The sequence below is a fragment of the Myotis nattereri genome, assembly GCF_964212035.1.
Source record: "Myotis nattereri genome assembly, chromosome: 14".
NCBI lineage: Eukaryota > Metazoa > Chordata > Mammalia > Chiroptera > Vespertilionidae > Myotis > Myotis nattereri.
This window is the reverse complement of record NC_138089.1, coordinates 54016486-54042944: the sequence shown is the minus strand read 5'-3', so window position 1 is coordinate 54042944 and position 26459 is coordinate 54016486. Positions and strand designations below refer to the sequence as shown.

General features: G+C 50.8%; 1 protein-coding gene across 2 annotated transcripts in view; it reads right to left on the bottom strand.

The window, feature by feature from the left end:
* The window catches only part of DLEC1 (DLEC1 cilia and flagella associated protein), a gene marked incomplete at both ends in the record, with an annotated part of 44414 nt that extends 26493 nt beyond the window's left edge, over positions 1–17921 (bottom strand). For both annotated transcript variants that reach the window (XM_081106009.1, XM_081106008.1), the window contains 10 exons: positions 275–367; positions 1607–1743; positions 2401–2574; positions 3205–3292; positions 6647–6725; positions 8368–8576; positions 8796–8998; positions 10700–10810; positions 16199–16349; positions 17523–17921. In XM_081106009.1, the coding sequence (XP_080962135.1) occupies positions 275–367; positions 1607–1743; positions 2401–2574; positions 3205–3292; positions 6647–6725; positions 8368–8576; positions 8796–8998; positions 10700–10810; positions 16199–16349; positions 17523–17921 (1644 nt within the window). The remainder of the gene's footprint in view (positions 1–274; positions 368–1606; positions 1744–2400; positions 2575–3204; positions 3293–6646; positions 6726–8367; positions 8577–8795; positions 8999–10699; positions 10811–16198; positions 16350–17522) is intronic.
* Positions 17922–26459: the final 8538 nt, after the last annotated feature.

The window sequence follows — 26459 nt, the reverse complement described above, 5'->3', positions numbered from 1 at the left end:
ATAAGTTCGCGTGTCGCCTCTGACACGCGTGTCATAGGTTCGCCATCACTGGGCTAGGGCTTTCGGCACTTCCTTTGGGAGAGAGGCCATAAGCCAGTCAAGTGACGTCACCCCACAGAATGCAGGGACATGCTCCTCCACAGAAACCGCCCAGGCTGGGACCGGGGGTGGGAGTGGGGATTTGGGTCATGAAAACACAGAAATGACGAAATCATGCAAGCCGTTGAAGAAATAGCCATGACCAGTCATTCGGAGGAGGAAATACAGGCCCTACCTCCATCAGTATCTCCTGCCCCGGAGCCAGCTCGAACACCGAAGGCATGATCCCAAAGGGCGGTTGCTCCACGAAGCCAGAGATTGTGACGGCCTGAAAGGAAAGCAGGTTACACAACAGTGGTGGAAGGAACTGTTGTGTAAAGCCCAGTGTTCGGGTTGCACCCTTCTCTCCTCCAAACATCTGTTCAGCAACGCGAAGGATCTTCAGGATCTCCAGTCCCTGGCGAGTGAAGCAACTGAGGCTCCTTCATTCCACAGGCATCTGCTCAACCTTCACGGGGCACCAGGTGAGGTTCTGAAGGTTAAAGTCAAGGACGCCGCAGAGCCACTGACAAGGCTGCCACTGACAAGCGTTTCAGACACAAAGCAGGAGGCCTGAGACACGGCCTCACCCAAGAGGCTGGATCCCAAACCACAGTCCTGGCCCTCCTACAGCGCCCTCCGTGGCAGGCGCCAGCTTCCGGGTCTGCCTCTATCCCCGATGCACCTCTGCCTATAAGCTCCTGAGTCACAAGGGCAGCTGCCATCCCACCGGCAGCCCAGGTGCCTGCAGCCCAGGTGCCTGCAGCCCAGGTCCCTGCACAGAAAGCCACCTAGCACCCGGGGACACAAAGCCATGCCTGCAGGTGCCTGGCAGGTAACAGAGACACGTGAAATGTGTCTGTGGAACACGTGGCCCAGTGGATCTATCACTTGTTTTCCGGAATCTCAGGCACAGAGAAGTCTCCCCGCTGTGAGGAAAACAGCGGTGTGAGGGTGACGATGTGTGCGCGCCGGCTGCCGGCTGCTGCGGGGACAGGCGCAGCTGAGCAACAGGAGAGGAGGCACACGCGTCCTGCTTCCCGACGGGGCCACGGGAAGTCCTGGCCCAAGGCCGCCCGTCATCCAAATTTCCCAGAGACCCCGGGAATGCTGATTCTGGTGCGAACTCTCCCGGAGATGTTTCAGCACCCCGCCAAACGACGTGCCCCCAGGATGCGGCCGAAGAGCTAGCTGCCCATCTGTGACCTCCGATGTGATTCAAACTGTTACTGCATTTGCTGCCACAGTGACCGCCTGGCTGAGCAAATGCAGTGACAGTGAGCCAGGCCTGGAAGGACAGGGGAGGTGAGACGACTTGCCCAGGGTCACGCGCGTGTGAGCGGCACAGCCGGAGCCACCGCACCCGTCTCCATGCGCACGGACCCTCGCTGGGAGGGAGAGGCTATCAAGTTCCACTTTCCGTGTGCGCGCAACCTCGGTGCACAAGTCCCCCCCCCCCCCCCCCCCCCCCGCGGCTCCTTCCTCTGATGGGGCTGCTCTTTGCCCGGCAGCCTCTGTGACCACTCACCCTGAAACTCGTGGGCGGCCAGGTCTTCTTGGGGATCACACAGAACTTGGCGGCGCTGAAGCCCACGTTCTTGCAGAGGAACGTGCTCACCTTCATTTCTCCGACGAGGCAGTAACCACAGTCCAGCACCGGCGACACTGCAGCCACAGGGAAAGACAGCCCGTCCCCATGAATGGGCCCTGCTGCCCTTGTCCTCCTGAGGCCCCGCCGGAGAGCACGGCCGCTGCCAGCACCCCGACCAGAGAGGGCGAATGGGGACATGCCCTGACCCCCGCTCCCACGCCTGGCTAGAGCAGCAGGGGTCAGCACCCACCGTGAACTCAGGCCTCCGCCAGGGCCACCCGCATGGCCCTGGGGGGTTGTGGTCACAGTCCCAGCTTCCAGCCTGTACCCCGCTGGAGAGGCTTGTGATGGAGGGAGCCCAGCCAAAGTCAGCTTTCCTGAAGAAACCTCCCCGGCCCCCGCTAGTCTCCACCCCCACACCCCCCGCCCCCCAGCCACAGAGGCAACATTCCCGCAAGGCTCAGGGCTCCTTCCAGGCCTCAGTGTGGCCAGGCCTGCTCAGGGGTGGCCTCGAGCCTGGGAAGCCCGTGCTGGGGTTGGCTGGGCTGCGGCCTCCTCCCCTGCTGGGAGGAGACTGTAGACACTGCTAGCAGGTCCCTCCTCAGCACCCAGAAGGCCCTGCCAAGCTGTGTGCGGCCACAAAGGGCTCAGGAGCCAGCAGTCCTTGTAGGGACTCGCCAACCCTGACCGAATCCCCGGGGGAGGCGGGGAGGAGCAGGGCACACACTCACACGTCAGCACTGGGGGCGGCCTCCGGGCCTGCAGGGGGATCAGGAGTGGGTGGGCTGACTGGGTCTCAACCACAATAAAATCATCAAAGTCCCCCAGGCAGTCGGGGAAAAACTGGACAGTGTACTGGCACATCATTCCAGGAGCCACCATTCCACTGTCTCCTGGGAACATTCCTGTGCGTGACAAAAGCGGCAACTGAGGATCTGGGGGCCAGGGCTTGGGCTGATGTGACTCAAACAGACCCTCCACCACTGGGGCTGCTCTGTGAGCAAATGCCTCTGGGCCAAGGCCAGGCCACCAGGGTATGTGTGTTGGGGCGGGGGGGGGGGGGGGTGGGGGGGGGAGGGAGGGGGAGGTTAGGCTGCAAGCGCAGGGACCCAGGTCAAAATACTAGGGTGGGGAGAGTGACAGGGCCCATCCAGAAGGGTGAGGTGATGCCATGCCTGACCCTGTGGCTTAGCATTTATTTTTGTGGCCAACAGAGCTCTTTAAGATTCCTGAGCTGAATAAGGACCAGTTGTTCTTGAGAATCATATAGTGACACGGGACGCTTGTACTGGTGCAGGTGACAGCGTGAAGGGAGAGGGGAGGGCAGGACAAGGGCCTGGAGGGAGGTGATCAGAGAAGGAGCTGTTAGGATTCGAAGATCCCCCTGGAGGGAACAGCAGGCAGGTGTCCAGCAGAGGGCGAGCGGCTCCCAGGGACCGCTCATGGCCCAGCTCCGGACACAGACCGGGAGTCACCCGAGGGCCAGCTGGGCCGGGAACTGGGTGCAGTCTAGATAACGGCCCTGCCGAGCTCACCCAGTCCCAGAGAGAAGTACGGAGTGGCGGGCGGGATGACTCGCAGGTAGCGGCTGGTCGAGGTGGTGTTCTGCAGGGAGATGACCATCTGTGCAAAGGCAAAGGCAGCTCTGAGGCGGCCACGCGCAGGGACGGACGGCATGAGGCCCGGGGTAGGCGTGTAAATGCCATCAGCTCGGCCACGTGTTGGGGACGGCTGAGCTGAGCGACGGGCATGTGGGGACTCATGAGGCTGGTCTCTCTATTTTGTTTTCTTTTTGGAGAAAAATAAGCTACAAGGTTGAGCATGCAGGCAGAAGCAGTCTGAGCTAGTCTCTGCCCTGCTTAAACGAACAGCCACTGCGTGTGACGCCTCCAACGCGTGCCCGGGCGGCCTCACAACAACCGGGGAGGGTGGAAACCACCTGGAGATAGTTCTTGACACTGAAGACAGCGAAGTTCAGAGGCCCCTCCGCTGGTGGGTGGCAGGGCTGAGATGCGAGCCCAGGCTTCTGGCTCCCACGCCCTGCCCACTGTCGTCTTCCCCACACATCCTGTGGGGCCACTTCTTCCCACAGGTACCCGTGTGCCAGGGTCGTCATCGGGCCTTCACGCAGCCCACCCGGCCCAGAAAGCCCTGCCTTCTCCTTCCCGCGCTCAGATTGGGAGACCCCCTCAGGGCTGGGCCTGGAACTCACACACGCTGCCCCCCACCAGCACCCCGCACACAGTGCCTCGCACAGACAGACGAGGAGCTCAACTTTGCACCCAACTTTGCTTCTATCTGGTGAGACATTACACTGGGGGGGAAGGATGGATAGATTATAACACGCCCCAAGTCATCCAGCGTAAGAAATAAACATTAAAAATACGGATGAAGCCCCACCCAGGCCCCCGACCGGATAACAGCGCCATACATTGAAGTCTGTCGTCACAGTTTGAGTCATAGGCATGTCTTCCTAAACCAGCATTTAAGTCCACGGTGGGCAGCACAACATATTGCGCTAATCTGTCGGTGAACCAGGCCCGCGTGTGGAGAGACCTGTATTGGGGTTTTTGTTTTCACTCTGCTACTAATGGCGATGAGCATCTTTTCGTAGGTTTATGTGCCATTTGGTTTTCTTCTTGTGTGAGTTGCCACACAAGAGCAGTTTAAAAACTCCCATTGAGAGGGGAGATCTTGTTATCTTCCCCGGGAGCCTGGGCCGATCTGAGCGACTTACTAGTATTTGTAACCTATAGCAAGCTGAGGAAGTAATGGCTTTCTCTACTCCTTCAAGGTAACCTCCAAGGTCAGGTCATAAAAAGTGATGCCACCTCTATCTTGCTTGATAGGAAACTCGCTGGGAAGCTCTGCTGTTGACTTTGAGCTGCGTGTACAGTCCCATTACCCTGAGGTGGCCACAGGGAGAAGCCGTGGCGATGCTCCGGTACACAGCTGCAGCTCTCTGCTGACAACCAGCAAACACACACGCACACGCATGCACACACACATATGCATACACACACGCACCCACACACACACCACACAATTTTTTAAAGTAAAATAGGGCATCTTTCATTGGCTCTTGATTTACCTTACTTAGCAGGGGTAGACAAGACGGAGAGGTAGACCCATATTCAACTATTCACCGATTCGGTTGGCACTTATTTGCTGAGGGCCTACTGTGTGCAAGCACCGATAATGAGATGGTAACACAAACCTAGAAATAAGTCTTGCCCTTGTTGGGCTTACTTACAGCCTAGCGGAAAAGATTAAAATAAAACTGTGCCACGAAAGAGCCAATGGTACAAAAAGAGGCTGCAATAGGGAAATCTAATCCCATCAGGAGAGGGCAGGGTGGTCTTCCGGACAAGTGACAACTAAACAAGCGGCAAGGGATGCGCACAGACCAGGCCGGGCCAGAGGGAGGACTGCCCAGCAGTCGGTTCCTCTCACCACAGGTGCCCGCAGCCGGCGCCTTCCAGCCCTGCATGGAACTGTCTTTCGCAGGGTCCGGGGCAGCTCCCCCTTCGCCCTATCGCTCCCCAACGAAAATTATTTTATCTCCCTTCCTCTGAGTCTTTGCCAACTTCCCCAACTGTCTTTGAAATGTGATAACCAGACACAAGTCCCAAAGATAACATATAACTATAAGTTCAAGAGGAAAGTGAAATGATTTAACGTTTCGCATTTAGGACTAACATATCGGAACCATGGCTTTGCGAGTAGCACTCTTTAAACTGCAGAGTGCCATCCACGTGACTGGGAGGGATTGTCATGATTAGGCCTCGGGGTCTTTGCACCAGGTGAGCAGAGTTGGCAACTGCTAGGCTTGGTCTTGACCTGATTCCCCAGGGCGGTGGGAGGCTAGCACTAATTTGAGGAGGAAACTGGGAAAAGGGAATGAGGAAAATTCTCTATTTACGGCTCTTGGAGGAATCACTGAGCATGCTGTTAAGTGCAAAGAACAAGGTGCAGAGGACAGTGAGAAGGAGAGGGGGTTCCAATAGACTTCTGTATTTGCTTAGGATTCCAAAAAGAAACAATGGAAGAACCCAAACTCGTGAAATAGTCACCTATCGGGGTATTGAGAGTACACGGAAGAGCGGACAGGAATAGAAGTTAGAGGGAAAGTTGTTTTTAGAACAGGGAATCACAGCTAATCAAATGCAGAATAACAGCATTAGAAATCACCATTCTGTAACCCTAATTTTTTTTAAAAAAATGGATCTGCCCCCCAGCTGGCGTGGCTCAGTGGTTGAGCGTCGACCTATGAACCAGGAGGACATGGTTTGATTCCTGGTCAGGGCATATGTAGGTTATGGGCTTGATCCCCATGTGGGGCGTGCAGGAGGCGGCCAATCTAATGATCCTCTTTCATCATTGATGTTTCTATCTCTCTCTTTCCCTTCTCTGAAACCCATCAAAATATTAAAATATAAATAAAATTAAAAGAAGGGAGAAATAAGAGATATTTTAACCAGATGTAATATTTGAATTCTGTTTCAAAGAAACCAACTGTAAACTGACTTTCTAAAAACAAAACAAATGGAGGAAAATCAGACATGGATGGATTTTAGTGGATATTAAGGAACCATCATTAATATTGCTGGGTGTGATGATGGTTATTTTTTCTAAAGTTCTTAGCTGCTAGAGATACTGAAGTATTAACTGAAGAAATGACATGATATCCAGGCTTTTCTTTAAAATACTAAATGTACACATGTGCCCACAGACAGACAGAGAGACAGAGACAGATACACACACACACACACACACACACACACACACACACTAGAAAATTGTGCGGTAATAGATGAAACCACATTTGCAGACTGGAGTTAACTATTGGGTGGTGGGCACACAGGGTTCATTATAGTCTTTTCCTCGTCTTGTGTATGGTTTTAGAATTTCATAACGAAAGCTTTTAAAAAACAAGGAAGCAGATGGAGTAGACATATCAAGAAATAAGATCTCTACCTCGTAAACTGATCCAATTTCATAATCCGTGAAAAATATGACTGGTGGGTTAGCGATGAACACCGGCACATCAGCAGAGCTGCGGGCAGGCAAAGGGGGGAGAAAGGCTGTCAGTTTCATCCACGTGGTGAAATACCATATAGCGACCAATTCATGTAAAATAAATACATCCGAGCCATCACAGAGATTCCCAACATGTCACTGGCTGGTTTCTGTTGTTGTTAAAGCAGGTTACAAAATAATTTCACAGCATAATCGGATCTTTGTAAAACTATCGATAGCTACCTATTTCATTTTCAGTATGCATGGGGGAAACTCTGGATGCTTAAACACCAATATGTTACCTGGGATTTTAATGGCGTCGTCTTTTCCAATATTTCTTAATAAGAAGATACTATTTGTCTAATAAAGAAAGGTTAATAGTTTTCAGCCCATTAAGATTATGAACCCACAAAGCAACTCATTTTCTTCTTAAGGACAATTTTCTTCTTAAGGGAACCTAGCTAAAGGCACTCTCTTAAAGAAAAACCGCAATTTATACTAATTCTTTGTGATTAATCAAAGTTTAAACATTTGTATTATCTAAGACACATGAACCCCAATGGCAGGAGCACGTGCTGTAGGGGTTCCTCCCATTTGACTCAGACTGTCCGGATGTTAACAGACTAACACGCACCCTTCTTCCTCAAGACACCAGCAGGTCAGAAAAGCACAAGCCCGGGACTCTGGGGACACCCAAGGCCACGTCTGGGGGGGCCCTGAAACCCTGCTCTGTTCCGATAATGACATCCTGTCCCCCTGCGAAAGTCTAGGATCCTTCAGACCAGACCCGGACCTTCTGGGTTTTACTCGAAAGCAGCGATTTTCAACTCAGGGCACACACGCAAACTAATTACTAAAACTGCAGCACTCCAAAAAATATACGTTTTGTCAATCTGACAAAAAATGAAAGGAAGGAAGGAAGGAAGGAAGGAAGGAAGAAAGAAAGAAAGAAAGAAAGAAAGAAAGAAAGAAAGAAAGAAAGAAAGAAAGAAAGAAAAATTTTGACTGTCAAGGGCGGGGGGAAAAAAAGGACACATATGTAATACCCTTTGTAATACTTTAAGCAATAAAAAAAAAATAAATAAAGATTAATTTTTAATCTCATCATCAATAAAAAAAATAAATGAGATATATGTGACATTTTGGGCTAAGGATGAGGGAAGGCACTTAGGGGCTTCAGAGGGGAGGAAGGTCATTGCAGATGTTAACAGATGTTCAGTAATAAGTAGTTTGCCCTGCCATATAGATTGGTCAACACAGTTATTTCTGGTGATAATATTTTTTTAACATATATTTTATTGATTTTTTACAGAGAGGAAGGGAGAGGGATAGAGAGTTAGAAACATTGATGAGAGAGAAACATCCATCAACTACTTCCTGCACACCTCCTACTGGGGATGTGCCCGCAACCAAGGTACATGCCCTTGACTGGAATCGAACCTGGGACCTTTCAGTCCTCAGGCCAACGCTCTATCCACTGAACCAAACCAGTTACTGCAAAGGTATAATTTTGATACAGTCACACCGACACCTGTCCTTGGGTCGGCTGTGGTCACGTTTTGATTTGACAGCCTAAGGGCAGAGCGGTCAGCGGCCCTGGCTAAATAGCAGGGGGTGCCTGCCTGCTGTGAAGATTCTTAGGGTGAGGTTTTCTGAGAACGCGTCGGGGAGGGACACACCTCAGCTCTCCACTCTGGAATTCTCCCTCCGGCTTCCGGGGCGGGAAGATGAGAGACTTGCCTCCACGCGGCGTGTTCGGAGGGAAGAAGCGCGGGTTTCTCAGGAAGCAGGTCCGGTTCTCCATCTTGGCCAGGAGGAGCCGCTCCAGTCTCCTCTGGGGCATCGGCAGGTGGTCCATCCAGCTCTTATTCCTCGGAGGACTTGCTTTCTGTGAGGCGAGAGTCAGGGCCAGCGGAGGGATGTGTGTGCTGACACAGTGGCAACCGCATGGCCCACGGATGGCCCAGGCCGACTCTCCCCTCTCCTCTGCTGTGGACTGAGCTCAGCTTCCTGCGTCCCTGAAACTCCTTCCCCTCATCCTCCCCCTGTCCCCGCACCCCCTCCCCTCCCCCTTTTCCCACCCCTGTGCACAGGCTTCAGCGCTCACCTTGGCAGTTTCCGTGGCCCTGCCTTTGGCCTTTAAGGGCGAGTCCCACGCCAGGCTGTCCATGGTGTAGTCGGACTCGTCTTCAGGCCTCCTGGGAAGCTCCCTGCAGGGCGGCGCCGCGGGCTTCTTGGCCCACTCTTTCTTCGGGGTGGCATGCTGCTCACAACTGAAGGTCAGTTTCAAATACCCAGGCTCGCAGCTGCCTGTGGAACCAGGGAAGCAAACTGCCTGGCCACACCGAGGGGCGGGGCCGGGCGTTTCTCCGGGGACTAAACAAACCATCGACGTTTTGCCCTAAACTTTCACATTTCCTACCCGATGGGCTCGCTCTTCGGCACATAGGTGACTCCCGGACCGTATTTTATGTCCGCGATGGCTTAGGACTTGAGCGGTAAACTGTCTGTTGTTGAACATGAGCAGGCCAGTGTCACCCACACACGCATGTTCACATACCCCATATGAGAACATGCTTCTGAAAAGCTCACACAGGAGTCAATGTTTGTCTTGGCTTTTTACACCTTCAAGAACATCCCCTAGAGCAGTGGTTCTCAACCTTCCTAATGCCGCGGCCCTTTAATACGGTTCCTCATGTTGTGGTGACCCCCAACCATAAAATTATTTCCGTTGCTACTTCATAACTGTAATTTTGCTGCTGTTATGCATCGTAATGTAAATATCTGATAGGCAGGATGTATTTTCATTGTTACAAATTGAACATAATTAAAGCATAGTGATTAATCACAAAAACAATATGTAATTATATATGTGTTTTCCGATGGTCTTAGGCGATCCCTGTGAAAGGGTCGTCCGACCCCCAAAGGGGTCACGACCCACAGGTTGAGAACCGCTGCCCTAAAGGTTAAAGGAGAACATCCATTGCTAGCAAGAATGCAGTGAAACTGGTCCCACCGCACATTCCTCAGCACAACACCTGATAAATCTTCAGTACGTGTTCACTCCCTCCTCCTCCATCTGCATCAGACAGTGGGTGTCCAACTAACCTTAGAGGACTGAGTGGCTTAACCTCCCCGACACCTGATTCTGCTGCCGCGTTCTGGCCTTAAATCTCTATGCAGCTCAGTCCGTCTGGGCTCTTCCCACATCACCACGCTCAGCTCTCGGGATCCCAATCTTCCCATCTCAGTGCCTTCTCAGCTCCCAAGCCCCAGAGATCAGCAGAGTCTCACAGACCAGGGCTGCTCGAGAGCCTTCTTCTGAGCTTCCACCAGCGGCCATCCTGATGTTTGGCCACAAAATCCAAACAGTGGCTCCCCCAAAACTACCTCCCTGCTTAAGCCCACAACCCAGGTTCCCACCCCATTCATTCTCAGAAGATTATACCTCCCACATCACAAGAAACTAGCCCAATCTCTCTCTCTCTCACACTCTCTCTCTCTCTCGCTCTCTCTTTCTCACACACACACATGCACACGCACACGCACACACACTCATCCTTGTCTGCCTTCCTCCCCAACCTTCCTCCCATACTCAGAGGGAGAAAAGCTGCTCTGGTCCTGCATGGGACAGGGGGAAACCCCCAGGGCCATGCTCGGACTCCATCAGGAACTTGCTCCCTTGCTTATGTATGTCTCACTGAAATACGCGTGGTTTTTGTATTTGATTTTTGTATTATGATTCATTCAAATACATTTCTAACCGTTTTTCTATCTCTTGGCGTTGAGTAGCTAACCAGAGCGCCCTATTCCACATTGAAGAGTTGAGACTTGTCTTGCATGTGTCAAGGAGCATGCTCAGATCTGACCCTGCCAACGGCCACTATCAAAATTAAAGAAAAAGGGGGTGGGGAACCGTGTGAACAAGGAAATGGCAGCAAACATGGCCCTGCGACTAACGGGCGTCGCTGGGACCATGGCAGAGGCTCCGAGGGAGCGCAGAGGCGTTACCTTTAGGCGCAGAGCAAAATGGCACTGGATCGCTGTAGTAATCGTCCGGGCAGATCAAGTGATGCTTCTGTAGCAACTTGTTGTCCACGCACCATCTGAAGATCGTCTTCACTAGGTACAAGGGAATAAGGACAAGGGTGTTTCAAGCCAGACTGACGTTGAAGAAGCTACCCCCAAGCTTCCTTCATCCTCTGAGCATAACCATCTAACAAAAGTCTTCCTCAGAACCCTGTGGTAATTCTGAGATTTAAGAAACGAATCAGCCAGTTGACCAGCCACTTAAAAGAGGAAAACCATTGGGCAAGGCTGTGCTGTGATATGGTTTCGGCTAAAATATTGTTACTGACAGAGAGGCCTATAACAAAACAGCACCAAGAGAAGCGTGGTCGAGTGAATAAAGGGCCACAATTCTTCATTGCTTCCGTAGCCACATCCTTGGCCATGTGGCTCCTGCTACTTTAGACAGAGCTCTCACTTCACCCTTGACTTTGGTCACATGATTGATGTGATTGGCTGATGAGATGTCGCCTGTGGTTTGAAATGTGATTGTACAGCTGAGCTTTCTCCCTCTTGTGTCTTTGCCAACATCATGAGAAGAGCGTCCCTGCCCAGGAGGGAAGCTCCTGCCCCTTCATTCTGGACCCCAGCATGAATCCACGTGGAGAAAACCTGAGCCCAACCTGCAGCAAAGAGCCACGTCCAGCCAGACCCACAGCTTGAAGCCGGTCCAGCCGACCAGGTCCAACCTAGATCATCCAACCCCCAGCTGGCCCACAGACACATGAGAGAGAAAATCTCATTAACAGAGTGGGGAGTCAGTGATTAATATTTATGGTTGATGAGCCAAGAAATAGTCATCAAGACATCTTAGAGGAGAACAGAAGAATTACAGCTAAAAATGAAAGAGGTGAGGTGGAGCATTTTTTTCCCAATGGACTTTATTTTTAGAGCAGTTTTAGGTTCTCAGCAAAACTGAGAAGACGGTACAGAGATTTCCCGTGTACTCTGTCTACCCCCCCACCCCCACATACATAGCCTCCCCATTATCAGAGGCCCCCACCAAAGTGGTGCATTTGTTACAACTGACACATCATCATCACCCAAGGCCCACAGTTTAGACTATGGCTCACCCTTGGCGCTGTACATGCTAAGGGTTTGGACAAATGAAAAGTGACATTCATGGGTGAAGGCTTTTTATATTCCATTAGAAGCTTTCCTAAATTACTTAATTTTCTTAAACCATGTATAGTAATACATTGATTTAAAAAAATCATGGAATAAATAGGATGAGTGGAAGATTTGGAAGTTTTCAAACTTTGTTGCTCGCTCCATTAACCAACATGGTGATTTTAAATGGCCTCCCTTTTGGAGGGTCCTATAACCAAGGGTAGAGGAGAGACAAGTGAAGAATATATATTTCTCCCATCATATGTTAGTTTGGGGATTTTGAGATTTGGCTTAGTTACTGTAATAGCCAGGGTTCAATCAGGAAAACAGAAATTACTCTACGTGAGTCACATAGTAAGGGTTGGTTTGAATGCAGGGGATTATGGAGGGGGAGAGAGAAAGTCAGGGAACCATCATGAACCAGTTCAGCCAGCAGCCCTGAGGCTGGGGGTTCTTGAGGAGTTACCTGGAAGCTACTGTGAAATTCACGGCCGCTCGGTCGCCTGCCTGCTACTGCTTCTTGAGAACAGTGGCCTCCCCTTCCAAAACTCACCAGGGGCCTCTGACCATCGGGGGAAAGGCACATTCCGGGAGATGCTTGCGCCCTCCCCACCTCCCTCCGCCTCCTCTCCTCTCAACACAGAGACCTCAGCAGGGACTGGCAGCAAGGCCGAGTTGACACAATCTAGCCCAGTTCTCAAAGGCTTTGATGATGGTCTATTTGAAGGATCATGGGATCAAACTTTCATACAAAAGGCAAAGGCCACGCGGGAAGGAGATGTACCCTCTCCCATCTGATACCGTTGCCTCCACAGCCCTCCCCCGGGGGCGGGGGTGGTTGGGTGTTGGGTCTGCGAAGCAGGGAGCAGTTTGTGTATCTGAATCTTTGGAAAGTCTCTCTCCTTGTCGGGCCTGGATTACGTGCCAGGTGAGCCTTGGGAAACCCTGCACGGCTGTGACCTTCCTCCCCACCTGGGCAGGGTGGGCCTCCTGCCCTGACCCTGAGCATGACTCTGTAAGGGGTGGGGCCATCCAGTCCCCCAAGATAATGTGGAAAATTTACCAGCAGGGGAAGGGAACGAAGGCGTGAGATGTTCTGCAGAATTCTGACCTTTCTCCCTCGGCCTGGGGACATTTGTGTGTGTGTCCCACCCTGTGAGGGCTGTAGCAGCCAACAGAGGAAGGCAAGTTTCAGGGCCTGTCCTCTCCATCAATCATCTCAGTTAAAAGAGGCTGGGGGCCTGGCTGGGTAGGTTGGTTGGTTGGAGCATCATCCAGGACACCAAAAGGTCGCAGGTCCATCCCCAGCCGGGGCACATGTGGGGTAGTGGGGTGGGGGTAACCAATCAATGTTTCTCTCTCACATCGATGTTTCTCTTTCTCTCTCTTCCCCCCTCCCCCCCTTTCTCCCTTCCTCTCTCTCTCTAAAGTGAATAAAAACATATCCTTGGGTAAGGATTTTAAAAAAGAGTTTCTTGGGTCACCTTGCTGGACACGGAGAAGAAGGGACCAGAGGCATGTTCAGGAAACTGGGTTAAGATCTCTACTTCTGCTACTTTTGAAATAAAAGAGAACATTATGAGCAGAAGGCTCAGAAACCTGAGCAGAAAATATCTGATTATGACTCAATATTATCTTGTTAAAAAAATGAAGGTCATTGCAAAATTCTTCTGACTGATCTTTGTTTCCCAGTTCTCAATGTTTTAGTTCACTTTCATTAAAAACACACACACACACACACACACACACACACACAAAACCAAAAACCACAACCAACCAATTATTTAATCTCCTCTGATCTCTAGCCAAAAGAATCCTATGAAAGACAGGGACACACTGACTCCCAAAGCTCAGGGTTGATTATCAGGCAACTAATAAAACCTCATGAGAATCTGCTCCCAGAAATCTCTGCCTAAACACATGGCTGAGGGAGGGATTCTGGCAGCTCCATGGCTCTGCTGTGGTGGAAGGGGAACAGGAGGAGATGTGGAATCTGTGCTGAGAATTTACTATCTAATGGGACCCGAGCCTCTGAGGTGGCAGGTCTGACAAAGGACAGGTCCTCCCGCTCAGAGCCACCCCCTAAGGGAAGTTATCTAACCAAGCGTGACACTGTGTCTGGTCAACGATTCTGCAAATCTGGGTCCCAGCCCTTCTGCACTGTGGGGATTTAGGGAAGTTATTTGATCCTCTCTCTGAGTTCAGTTCCTACACCTATAAAATGGAGAGAAATCTACCTCACAGAATCATTGGACAGATCCAGTGGGAGAACCTATCATCCCATAGTGTAATGCCTTTCTAAGCCACTGTATCTTCTACTTCTCCCTCGCTCTGAGCCACAGATATGTCAGGTCTTCCAACCCTAAAACCACCGTCCCTTCTGCCTACTGCACGGGAAAATAATGACTTTCAGGGATGCGGGAGGATAGATCAAAGTTTTTTTGTGGGAAATAAAAGGGAACCAGGGCTTCTTGGAGAAATGGCTGATTCTAGGTCTGGGGCAATAAACACACAAGATGAGCCTGAAAGTCATCAAAGACCATGTGTCCAAGAGTTAGGAGTCAACCTGAAAAGGCTCAATTTGGCCAAAGATGGGATGGCTGGAGCATCAATAAGGATGATAAATATACTTGTAGTTATGAAATCCATGAGTTCATCATTGGTACTGAAAACAAACTAAATAAGCCTCATCAGTCATGTTTGAAAGATGCCAGGGGGACCAACTTATTATTTTAAAAACTGGCGAATACAGGGAAAGAATTAATTCTGCTCATATCTTGGGGTAATCAACATAGTTGCTGAAAAGTTTCTCTTTATGGAAGTATTCCAGTACCATTAGCATTTTATTATAATCAAAGCGTAATATGCTAATTAGACCTGGGGTCCTTCCGGACGACCTCCTGGATGAAGCCGAGGCTTCGAGGGAAGCCTGGGTCCCAGGTACCTGCTGGCGGCCAGAGGGAAGCCGGTGCTGGCAGCTGGGGGAAGGAAGGCCTACTCTTGCGTGAATTTCGTGCACTGGGCCTCTAGTTTTATTATATTTTACAACCCCCAAGGAAACAACAGGTCCAGGCAAAAGCTGCCAGCATCATGGAGAGACATCAGATACCATATACCTCCTGAAGGAAGCACACAGCACCAGTGAAGTGGTCTTGCTCCTCTCTGCTCCTCTCCCCCCACCAAATTGTACCTAAACCTCACTAAGCCTCTAGAACTAATGACTGAGTTGCAGGCAATAGGGGGATCATAAGAACAGGTTAAACACCACCACAATGTTGAAATCAGCAAAAGCAGGCTGTGGACACGTCTGTAGGAAAAAGAGCACAATTTCTTTAACGAGTGCATTGATTAAAGACAGCATCACCATCGAGGCGGCTGGTTAAGGAAGTTTTCAGCAAATGCTGGTGGTGCGGTGATGGAGCTTTGATGAGGAGCAAAATCTTGGAGAACCCTGAGAATGCCTCTCCGAGAAATACTAAGAAATTACCACTGAACTCGGTGAATTTAAATTCCTGTAGCTTCTGTGTGCGGAGGGTCAGCCTGGGGTGTAAACTTAAGGTCTTCTCAGGTCTTTTCTGAGCCTTTCCTTGGGCATGTGCAATCATATCTTAATCCCTCATGTATCCAGTTGTTTTTGAATGTTACCGTAGTTATTGATTTCAGAGAGAAAGGGAGAGGGAGCGAGAGATAGAAACATCAGTGATGAGAGAGAATCATTGATCCGCTGCCTCCTGTGTGCTCCCTACTGGGGATTGAGCCTACAACCTGGGCATGTGCCCTGACCGGGAATTGAACCGTGACCTCCTGGTTCCTAGGTCGATGGTCAACCACTGAGTCACCCCAGCCGGGCTAGAATGTATTTATACCAACCACTGAACGATACACTTAAGAATGACTAAGAAGGTAAATTTTATGTTACGTGCATTTTGCCACAATAAAAAAATTGGAAAAAAATAAGTTGTCAATACCATGAAAGACAGGAAAAGATAAAAGAATTGTACCAAATGAAAAGTCTAATAAAAGAGACATGACAAGTATATGCAACATGACTTCCTAGACAGGATGCCTGACCAGCGAGGAGAGAGAGAGCCACTGTCCACCAGCTGAGAAATGTGAATGGGGTCTGTGAACTGGAGGTTAATGTCGCACCGATGCTGATTCTGGGCTTGGACGGCTGTATGCTGGTTATGTAGGAGAGTGTCCCTGTATTGGAGACATGCACACTGGAGTGTTTTGTGGTCATGAAACATCACATCTGCAACTTGCTGTCCAAATGTTCAGGTAATGACTAGCGAGTGAGCGTGAAAGCACATGGGGGTTCTTTATACACACCTGGAGGCATCTTGATGTTGGGCTCCAGTGCCTGGACTTTGGCCTGGTGCGTGGCCCGCTCTTTCTCCGCGATGGCCCGTGCACTGGCCTGAATGATATGTCTCTCCAACATTTCAAACTCATCCAACCGCTGCTTATAGAGCTTCCGAATCTGGCAGGTGGATGATCAAATGCACAGAAGTGTGAGATCACATAGCTTTACTCAACCTCACCCCAGCATCAGGGCTTCTTGGGAAGCACCGAACTATAGAGGCCATCGGGTCTACCCTGACTGATGTGAAAACGGAGACCTACAGAGGAAAATGGTTTAAAGGCGTCAGAGGACAGTCAGGAACGGAGGCCAGCTGGACAGCCTGTCTCCTGACTTCACAGTAAAGAGAGCTGCCATCCAAATCCTGAAATTCCAAATACAAGTCAGCACACCACGTGGTAGACAGAGGGTTGTGCCACCCAGATCCCCATTCGAAGGACTTGCTCCTGAGCTGCGGGCGGCTTAGGGTTCACACAGCCTCCAGCTGCCAGCCCTTCCGAGTAAACTCAGTAAACTCGGAAGGGCTGAGCCTCCCTGCAGGGAGTCACAAGCAGGCAGCCCTGGCAGAGAGGCCTCAGGTTGGCTGCTTTCCTCTTTGCACAGATGAGGAGGTAGAGCTGCTGTTCCAGAGACGGGGCATGCCTCCTACCATCCGGGCACGAATGTCCCTGCTAAGACTGTGGTTTCCCATACAAAGGCAGACAACCCCCTCCTCCCCCCAGGAGGGGGAGTGACTTTCAGCTTTATCTCCAGGGAACAATTATTCCACCATCTGCCCCAGTCATAAAATACAGGCATACCTCGTTTTATTATGATTCGCTTTATTGCACTTCACAGGTGTGTTTTTCTACTAATTGAAGGCAAGACCTTCCACCAGCAAAAAGATTACCACTGGCTTTATTGCGGTGATCTGGAACCAAACCCGCAGTATCTCCGAGATCTGCCTGTATACTGTATAACGTGTGTGTGTGCAGAGAAATGAAGGTAGGTGTGACAGGTTTAGGCCTTCTGTGTGTAGTATGTATTTGTATAATTGCATGTTGAGTGTTCCTGGAACGTGGGGAACATGTGACAGGGACTTGGCTCTTTCCCAGCTGCATCCCGGTGCCTGGAACAGCGCTTGGCAGCCGGCAGGCACTCACACTTGTCGAGCAGCAAATACTGCGGGAGGGGTGGGGGCGGGGGGGGCAACTTTCTGGGGGGCGCGTCCTGGGTCCCCAGCACTGTCCTCAGGTGCGACGGGCCCCACCAGTAGGGAGCGCGCGGGGGCGCAGGGCCGGGGGCCCGTGTTACCTGCTGCAGCTCATCCACGAACTCCTCGTGGACGTCATCCGCGCTGCCGCGGGCCTTGATCAGATTGGTGCTCACGTCGTCGCCGAACACCTCGGCCGTGTACAAATTCCGGAAGACGCCGGTGAGCAGGTGCGAGATGTCCTGGGTGCGCAGGGAGGTGGGGCGCAGGCGCAGCAGCTGCGGCTCCGGCAGCTGTGGGAGCGTGGGCAGCGAGAAGCGGCGGGGCCGACTCCTGAAGCTGGGATGGAAAGACTCGGGGTAAGCGAGGGAGGACAGCCAGACGGACTGGCTGGGGCGGCAGATCCGCGACAGACGCGAGGTTGTCGTCCATGTTGACCCCGCGAACGCGTAGGATCCAGACTTGGAGGAGCGGCGGTCTCTGGCTGGCCCGGGCTCCATGGCAACTAAGACGCCGCTAACGGCACTTCCGCTGCTGGCCCCGCCTTTTCCGCTTTGCCTCCCTGGTCCACAGCGTCGTCGGTGTCGTCATCGTCATCAATAGGCTCATCACTAGCGTCACCTGTGTTCAGGTGAGCTTATTGGAGAAAAGGTCAGACCTCAATGGAGAAAGGGTTAGTGGACACAGCCAGGACAGTCTGGTTGCAAAACCTTGTTCCTAACTACCTATCTTCACCCGTCCGTTCTGGAATGTGTTAAGCAATCGTTAATTCGCTCTTTTAACATTTACTGTATAAGATTCTGTTTCAGGTCTGTGCCGGGAGCTGGAGATACCAAAGGAAGTACGATGCTGCTTCTGTCCTCAGTAGCTCACTGTGTGTGTGTGTGTGTGTGTGTGTGTGTGTGTGTGTGAGAGAGAGAGAGAGAGAGAGAGATTGAGAGAGAGAGAGAGACGAGAGAGACCAGGGTGGTGAACAAGGTGGGAACAGAAACACAATGACAGTTTAGCGGGTTAAGGCCAAGCTGGAGATAAATGGTGGTGGTCATGGAACCACAAAGGGCAGGAGCTTAATCGGTCTGTAAAGTGAGTGTGAACAGTGGTGTTTGGAAGAAGTGAAGACCAAGCAGAGATTTAAAAGAATGAGTAGACTCACCGTTAGTCATCAAGGCAGTGGAAATTAAAAGCACAATGTGAAAGCACCACACACTTTAGTAGAATATGAAGTCAGTCAGTCAATCGACAAATCAATAAAAACAAATGAACCAACCAACCTAGTGCGGGTGAGATGTGAAGCAACGCGAGTTCTCACATATTGCAATGGGAATGCAAACCAGCATGGCAGCTCTGGGAAAACAGTTCGGCAGTTTCTTATAAAGTTACCCACACGGCAGCCCCACTCTTAGGTATCTCCGCAAGTGAAATAAAAACTCATGGGCACACATAATCCCATATACAAATGTTTAAGGCAGCTTTATTCATATCCTCCAAAATCTGGAAAAAACCCAAATGTCCCATCCACTGGTGAAAGAATAAACTGGTACATCTATCTATATATTAGAATAATCTCAACAATAAAGAGGAAACAGACTATTGATACACAACAGCATAGATGAATGATCAAATTGCTAACCTAAGAAACATTCAAACCTATAGAGGATTTTTGTGAGTTTATTTGAGCCAAACTGTTGACCATTGCCTGCCAGGAAACAGAATCTCCATGTATTGAGACAATGTTCCAGAGAATAGCTGTTTGGTTTTTTTTTACCTACTTTTATAAAATATCATCAAAGGAGGAGATGTAAGAGGGTTACATGAAATCCATTGGGGATAGATTAGGGAGGTGAGAGAAAGCAAAGGGCAAGGGTTGGGGGGCTCTGGGATTGGATAAAAAGTATAATGATAGACACATGCTTCTTTTACATATGATAGTTAACAGTCAACACGATAACAGTAACAATGAGGAAACTTGTGGTTTCGCCCTGGTGCATTGCTTGTGCCCTGAGGGAAGGTACGAGTTACCCTGACATTCCCAAGGTATGTTATCGGAGATGCAAAAAGACAACAGGCTCAGCTAAGATCAAAGTTGATCTTTGTCAGGGAAGATACCGGCCTAGGACATGACTACCCACTAAAAACTGCTTTTTAATTTTAAAAGTTTTAATTTCAGACCATCCTTTGTGGTTACTTTAGGTCTCTGAGCTTGCAAGGCCACCACACAGACCTTCCCTAAGCTAGTCAGTTTAGTATGTGGCCCCTTTTCATCCACAAAATGCATCATGCTGGGTAAAAAACAACCGCATTCCAACAGGCTATGCCACGGAATGATTCCATTTATACACCGTGGAAAATGCAAACAGAAAATAGGTCAGTGGTTGTCAGGTGCTGGTGGTGAGAATTAGAGTGAGCTCCAAAGGAGCACGAGGGAATTTCTTGGGGGTGATGAAATCTTCTGTCTTGACTGGCAGTGGTTACAAAACTATGGATTTGTCAAACCTCGCGGACCACAAACCTCCAGCTGCCAGCCCTTCCGAGTTTTCTTCCTTCCTCTCTAGCTGTACACTCTAAAGGGTACATTTTACTGTATATAAATTCTACTTCAATTTTTTAAGTGAAAAGAAAAAATAAGGATGAGTAAGCCAGGAAAGAAGGAAAAAGGACAGTCCCTGCAGAAGGTCCCCATTGCGCAAAAGTTGGGAGAGAACACGGCACATGGGGGGACATGAGAGAAGTTCAGGAGTGGAACTGATGAGAGATGGACCTAAAAGGTAGAATGGACCAGACTCGCTGATGGATACTGGGAGTGAGAGAGAAGAGGGGTCAGGAATGACTCCCTCATATCCTGTGTGTGCGACCAGGTGGATACCGGTATGACCTGTTCAATGAGATGTTCAGGAAGAGGGCTGCTCCTGTCCAGGGCAGCAGTTTGACATCTGTCATCATTGGCACAGCGTGGCTTCTGCTCACGGGCGATACAACTGGCCGCTTTTACTCCCGGGGTGAGTCTGCGTGCCTTACAGCCTGAAACCCACTTCCTGAGATGAGCCCAGGATGTTTGCCCACAGACCTGGCCCACTTCCGCTTCTCTGGGTTGGGCGTACCTCCCTCGTGGGTCCCTTCCAGTATTTCATCCTCAGGGCTGGCAATCTAGGGCCCCTGCTGATTATGTACCTGAGAGAGGCCCCTGCTCTGGCTTTCCTTCAGTCGCATCCTTCTCGATGGAGTGAGGAGACCGCTAGGCCAAGGTAACTTGCCCCAAAATGATTTGCCTAAATGTCCTGAGCCATTGACAGGGCCTGTGCAGGCCTCTTTAAGTCCCTCGTCCCATTGCTCACTGGTGCTGGCACTAAGGGTAGCTTTGGTGGGAGGTGGAGGAAGCTTGGCTAAATGGGCTGGTTGTCCAATTGTCTACACCAGCGGTTCTCAACCTGTGGGTTGAGAACAATGAAAATACACCCTGCATATCAGATATTTACATGACGATTCATAACAGTAGCAACATTACAGTATTGAAGTAGCAACGAAAATAATTTCATGGTTGGGGGTCACCACAACATGAGGAACTGTATTAAAGGGTCGCGGCATTAGGAAGGTTGAGAACCACTGGTCTACACGCATGCAAGGTCCCCAGTGGTGCACAAGGGAGATGTGTGTGACAGGAAACCTGAACAGTCTGGGGGCCTCCATTGCTCTGATATTAGGGGTGGCCCAACTCAAACCAAGCGGTCTTCTTAGTGAGGAGCAGTTCTTATGGAGGCTCCCTGGCCCCCTTCCTGTCCTTGGGAAGGGCAGGCCAGTGGATACTTGCCATCACTTTTGGCCTCTCCATCCTGCCTCAACAGCCTCAGAGTAGGTCACAGGGAATCTGGGACCACCTGGGAGGTCTCCCCCTTTTCCGATCCCTCCCACCCACTGGCTTCAGTCCCCTCTGCTCTGTCCAGGCTGATGTCTCTAGCAACCTTTCAATTCCTCCCATGCCAATGGCCACTCCTCTGTCTGCCTCTTCCTCCACCTTTCAGCACAGTACTCCCTCTTAAAGACGCACTCTCTTCCCTTGCTTTCTCCTTTCCTCTATGCTTCCCCCATCTCCTCTCTTCTCCCTCTTCTCCTGGTATCTCTCAGCCCGATAAGCTGGATTCATCCCTGATTCCACTGTGCCGAGCATTCAATTTGTTTGCTGTCTGACCAGCCAAATAAATGAATGGTTCAAACCAGGCACAGTAACAAGGGCAGGGGCCACCTTTGCACCACTTGGCAGCCCTCCCCCGGGAGGGATTCAGCAGCACAAAGGGAGTTTCCTGAGCTGCCTTCTTCACTTTCTAACCTGTGCTGCCCACCAGAATTTTTCTTTGTTTATCTCTGGGTTCCCACACACATTGCTTGGCCTTTTTTAATTGTTTTATTTTTAAGATTCAAAAGTTATATGTCATCATGGTAAAAAAAATAAAATAAAATAGTGCATAAAGAATAAAAGTAAGTGTCCTCTTCTCAAACTCTTTCCCTGGATGAGTTCTGCATCCTTCTAGCTATTTTTCCAGTCTGTACAAATATCAGTATCTATAGTTTTTTAAAATTTTATTGAAAAGCACAAATGAACCCTGACCGGTTTGGCTCAGTGGATAGAGCGTCGGCCTAAAGGGTCCCGGGTTCGATTCCGGTCAGGGGCATGTGCCTTGGTTGCGGGCACGTCCCCAGTGCAGGGTGTGCAGGAGGCAGCTGATCGACGTTTCTCTCTCATTGATGTTTCTAGCTCTCTATCCCTCTTCCTTCCTCTCGGTGAAAAATCAATAAAATATATATTTAAAAAAAGAAAAAAGAAAAGCACAAATGACATCATATTGTACATTACACACACACACACACACACACACACAGCCATTTGCTTTCTTTCACTTATGTCCTACATCATCTCACAGAAAACTGTTTGTTTTTTTTTTAACCAGATGCAAGAGAACCTGATGTATGGAATGTAAGTTATGTACCCAGGTCCCTGCTAATGAACTTTACCTTGCACAGTGTTTTTGTATATAGTATAGAGATACTATCATATCTCTATATAATATCCTAGAATTAGAATTGCTTTGCCAAGGGTATGCACGTTTAAATATCTGAAATATTGCCAAATCTCCCTCCGGGAAGATGATCTCAGAGAGGACTCAACGAGCATTCTGTGAGGGCGGATGGACATTGAAAACATACTTTGAGCCATATCCCGATTTTATCCCACCCCACAACTCCCTCCCAAACTCCAGACTTGTACATTCATCTTGAACTTGACACCTAGCCTTGAGTGTTTGAAGGCCCCTCAAACCTCACGTGTCCAAAACAGAGCGCCTGCTCCTCCTCGGCCTTCGCCATCTCAGTTACTGGAACTCTGCCTTCCCGTGGCCCAGGCCAAAAGCTTGGCGTCACTCTTGACTCCCCTTTCTCTCACAGCCCCCACCTGTCAGCTCTGCCATCACAATGCACCCAGCCTCCTACCAGTTCTCGTGACCTTCATGCCTCCCTCTGAGGTCTGAGCCGCCACCCACTCTCACCTGAATCGCTGCAAGTGCCTCCTCATGGGGCTCCCTGCTTCAGCCCTGTCCCTCCATGATACTTCTCCTTCCAGAAGCCAAAGTGATTCCTTTAACACACGTCAGCCGTGTCCCTCCACAGCTCGAAACCTTCCAAGTGCTTCCCATTTTCCCCAAAGTACAAGTGGATGCCCTTGGAAGGCCCGACAGGACCTGGACCCCATCACCATTCTGTCCTCCCCCAGGATCTACCTTCCTCACTCTCTCTGCTCCAGCCACAGGGTCTCCTTGCCCGTCCTCCAACCACCACACCCACCTGCGTCAGGGTCTTGGCACTGCCCTGACTCCTCTACCACAGAGGTCTGCGAATGGCCCACTCTCTCGCCTCCTTCAAGTCTTTGCTCAAATGGCACTTTCCCCAGAAGACGCAGCCTGGCCAACCCATTTAAATTTTAACCCTCTCCCATTCTTGAATTCCCTTACTCCTTAAATTGTCCATATATCTAATGTACTAAACAATTTACTTATTTTGTTTCTTACAGCGTCTCTTCTTTCCATTGGAACATAAGCTTCATGAGGTGGGGGTTTTAGTATATATATCCCACCCCACATATATATTTAAAAAAATATATATATATATATTATATATATATTAAATATATTTTATTGATTTTTTTTTACAGAGAGGAAGGGAGAGGGATAGAGAGTTAGAAACATCAATGAGAGAGAAACATCGATCAGATGCCTCCTGCACACCCCCTAACTGGGGATGTGCCCGCAACCAAGGTACATGCCCTTGACCGGAATCGAACCTGGGACCCTTCAGTCCGCAGGCCGACGCTCTATCTACTGAGCCAAACAGGCTAGGGCTTGGTATATTTTTTTACTGATGATTCCCATGCTTCTAGAACAGTACTTGGTACAGAGTAGGTGCTCAATAAATATTTGTTGACTAAATTAAAGGACAGAATAGTTTTGAAACTGGAGTTTCAGTTCTTCTTCAGTTTGCTCATTCCTTAAGTGTGCCTCCTCCCTCAAGGCTGTGCCTCCTCTCTCAGATGAGGGTCTGAGGGCCATGCCCCTGTCTGTTCCCCCGCATCCGTCACTGGACTCTGCCTGTGGAGTGGGGCAGGGTGGGAGTGAGTGTGGGACTTAGTCCACAGTGAAATAAACATCACAGTCACACCCCTGGCTGGTGTGGCTCAGCTGGATGGAGTGTCATCCTGTACACTGAAGGGTTGTGGGCTCAATTCCCAGTCAGGGCACATACCTAGGTTGCAGGTTCGATCCCTGGTCGGGGTACATATGGGAGACACCTGATCAATGATTCTCGCTCACGTTGATCTCTCTCTCTCTCTCTCTCTCTCTCTCTCTCTCTCTCTTTCTTCCCTTCTCTCTAAAATCAATAAGCACGTCCTCAGGTGAGGATTGAAAAAAAATCAGTTAAATTCACATATGAATATGCAATAAAATCCCACAAATATAATTATAGAAAAGTAACCCCAAATTGTCCCACACTGACCTGGGATTACCCACAGGCCAGACACCTTGTGGTCTGGTGTGGCATCCTGATCCTTGCACGGTCAGTAGTCTCTTCCTGACTTGATCTGAGCCCTCACTTCCCCACAGCTACTCCCTTGGGGGAGGCAGCCTTCACTTTTCCTCCTGAAGCCCCCGGACTTGGGTCCAGAACCCTCTGGGGGGAGCTCAGATAGGGTGTTCCAGTCTTCACAAGCATCGGGACACACTTGGGGCCAAGAGCCGCGGGATCAGTAGCAGAGGCCAGGAAGAGGACAGCTGTGGGAAGCGGGGATTCCCGTACATGTCTGTCCCGCAGGCATTTATTCATACCAGGACTCAACGTCTGTTACTTTAGCTGATTCCGACCTCAGAGCTGCAAGATGTAATGGGACTTGCTCAGGGTCTCGGAGCAGGAAACAGCAGAGCCAAGGTTTAAACAGCCCCTCACCCCCCATGCTGGGTCAGGGGCCCCAAAGACAAGGAGGGGGCTGAATAAACCTCACCCACCTCACCAGCTTGTTTCTGGGGGAGGCGTTGGGCAGGGCCAGCCCTGAGAACCCCGGGAGCCTGACCATCCTGAAGGTTGGCATTCAAAAGTGGTGGAGGGGCCAAGGGAAGCGACTTGAGGTAGTCACTGGCCCAAACACTAGGCTTCAACTGTCCCCAGTCATCCCAGAAGCCTCCTCCCCCCAAACTCACCTTCACACACACCCTGAAGACAGGATGGGCAGCTGGGGAGGTGGTGAGAGGCCTGTAACTCCGCCATTAGGCAACTAGTCTTTGGGCAGGCATGACCTCTCTGCGCACCCGGCTGAGCCTGCTGAGTCACCGGGATCTCAGGGCATCTTGTAGAGGTAGCTGAGAGCTGGGATTTGAGGGGATGGGGGGGGGGGGTAGTGGGAGGGGTGAGGCGGGACAGTCATTTAGGCACTTGGCAAGTTTAGGCAGAGAGAGCAGAATCCAGCAACTTTGTGGTTGGGTACAAAGCCTCTTGCTGGGCCCTCTAGTGACTAGTCCCTCCACGCACATAGGTACAGGCATAACCACCTCACAGGCTTTACTCAGCAGACACAAGCAGAGTGCCTGTCGGCCTGTAGGAGAGAAAGGGGCGGACAGACTGGAGAGGTGAGGAGGGTGCTGGAGTGTGGGCTGACCCCTCAGAGCAGCAGCAGGGTGTGGCCCGGCCCTCTCCTAGCAGAACCTGGCTGCATGTGCCAACTCTATGAGTCAGCCACGCCTATCCTGCCCAACCACCCTGGCCAGGGAGGGGCTTTAGCTCCTCTGTCTGGGCCTGAGGCCAAAAGAGGGCCTATGTGAGGGGGGTTGGGGGTGTGCAAAGGAAGAAGGAGCCCGGCTGCAGCCCTCGCCAGGGGCATCTGGGGCAAAGGGAGAGGTGACAGTCCCAGTTCATGCCCTGGTTTGGGCTTGAGGCTCAGAACTGGGAGGTGATGTGAAAAAATAGGAATGATGCTGCAGATGAAGCCAAGTCAACCGCTGGTGTCAGAATTTCATTGGGTCTTTGCCTGGGAAGAGGAGCAGGGTTTGAGGAGGCCTGATTTCCTGAATAGAGGGACTTGCTCCTGCCCCCACTCCCACCCCCAGACAGAGGAGCCTCAAGGAGGCCCCCAGAGGCAGGAGGCCCCCAGAGGGCAGGCCTAGAAGGGTGCATCTTGTCTTAGGTGGGAGAGGAAAGAAGAGGTGAGTGCAGAGAAAGGACCCCCTCATTGTCCCCACCCCCAGGCCAGGCTCCAAAGTGAGGCCCGAGCAGAAGGGAAACCCAGGAGGGCTCTGCCAGGGCTGCCAGGGCTGGGGTGGAGGACAGGACCGCCACAGTGAACGCCAGGTGCAGGGCTTGGGGGAGGTCTGCGGAGGGAGGGGCTCTCCAAAGTCCTGAAGTCCTGACCCATTCCCAACCCTCAGAACCAGGAGACAAGGCCACCCAGGCTGGCTGTGCTGGGAAGGGCTTCTCCAGAAGAGGCCCAACTGGCTCTGCCCAGGAGACCC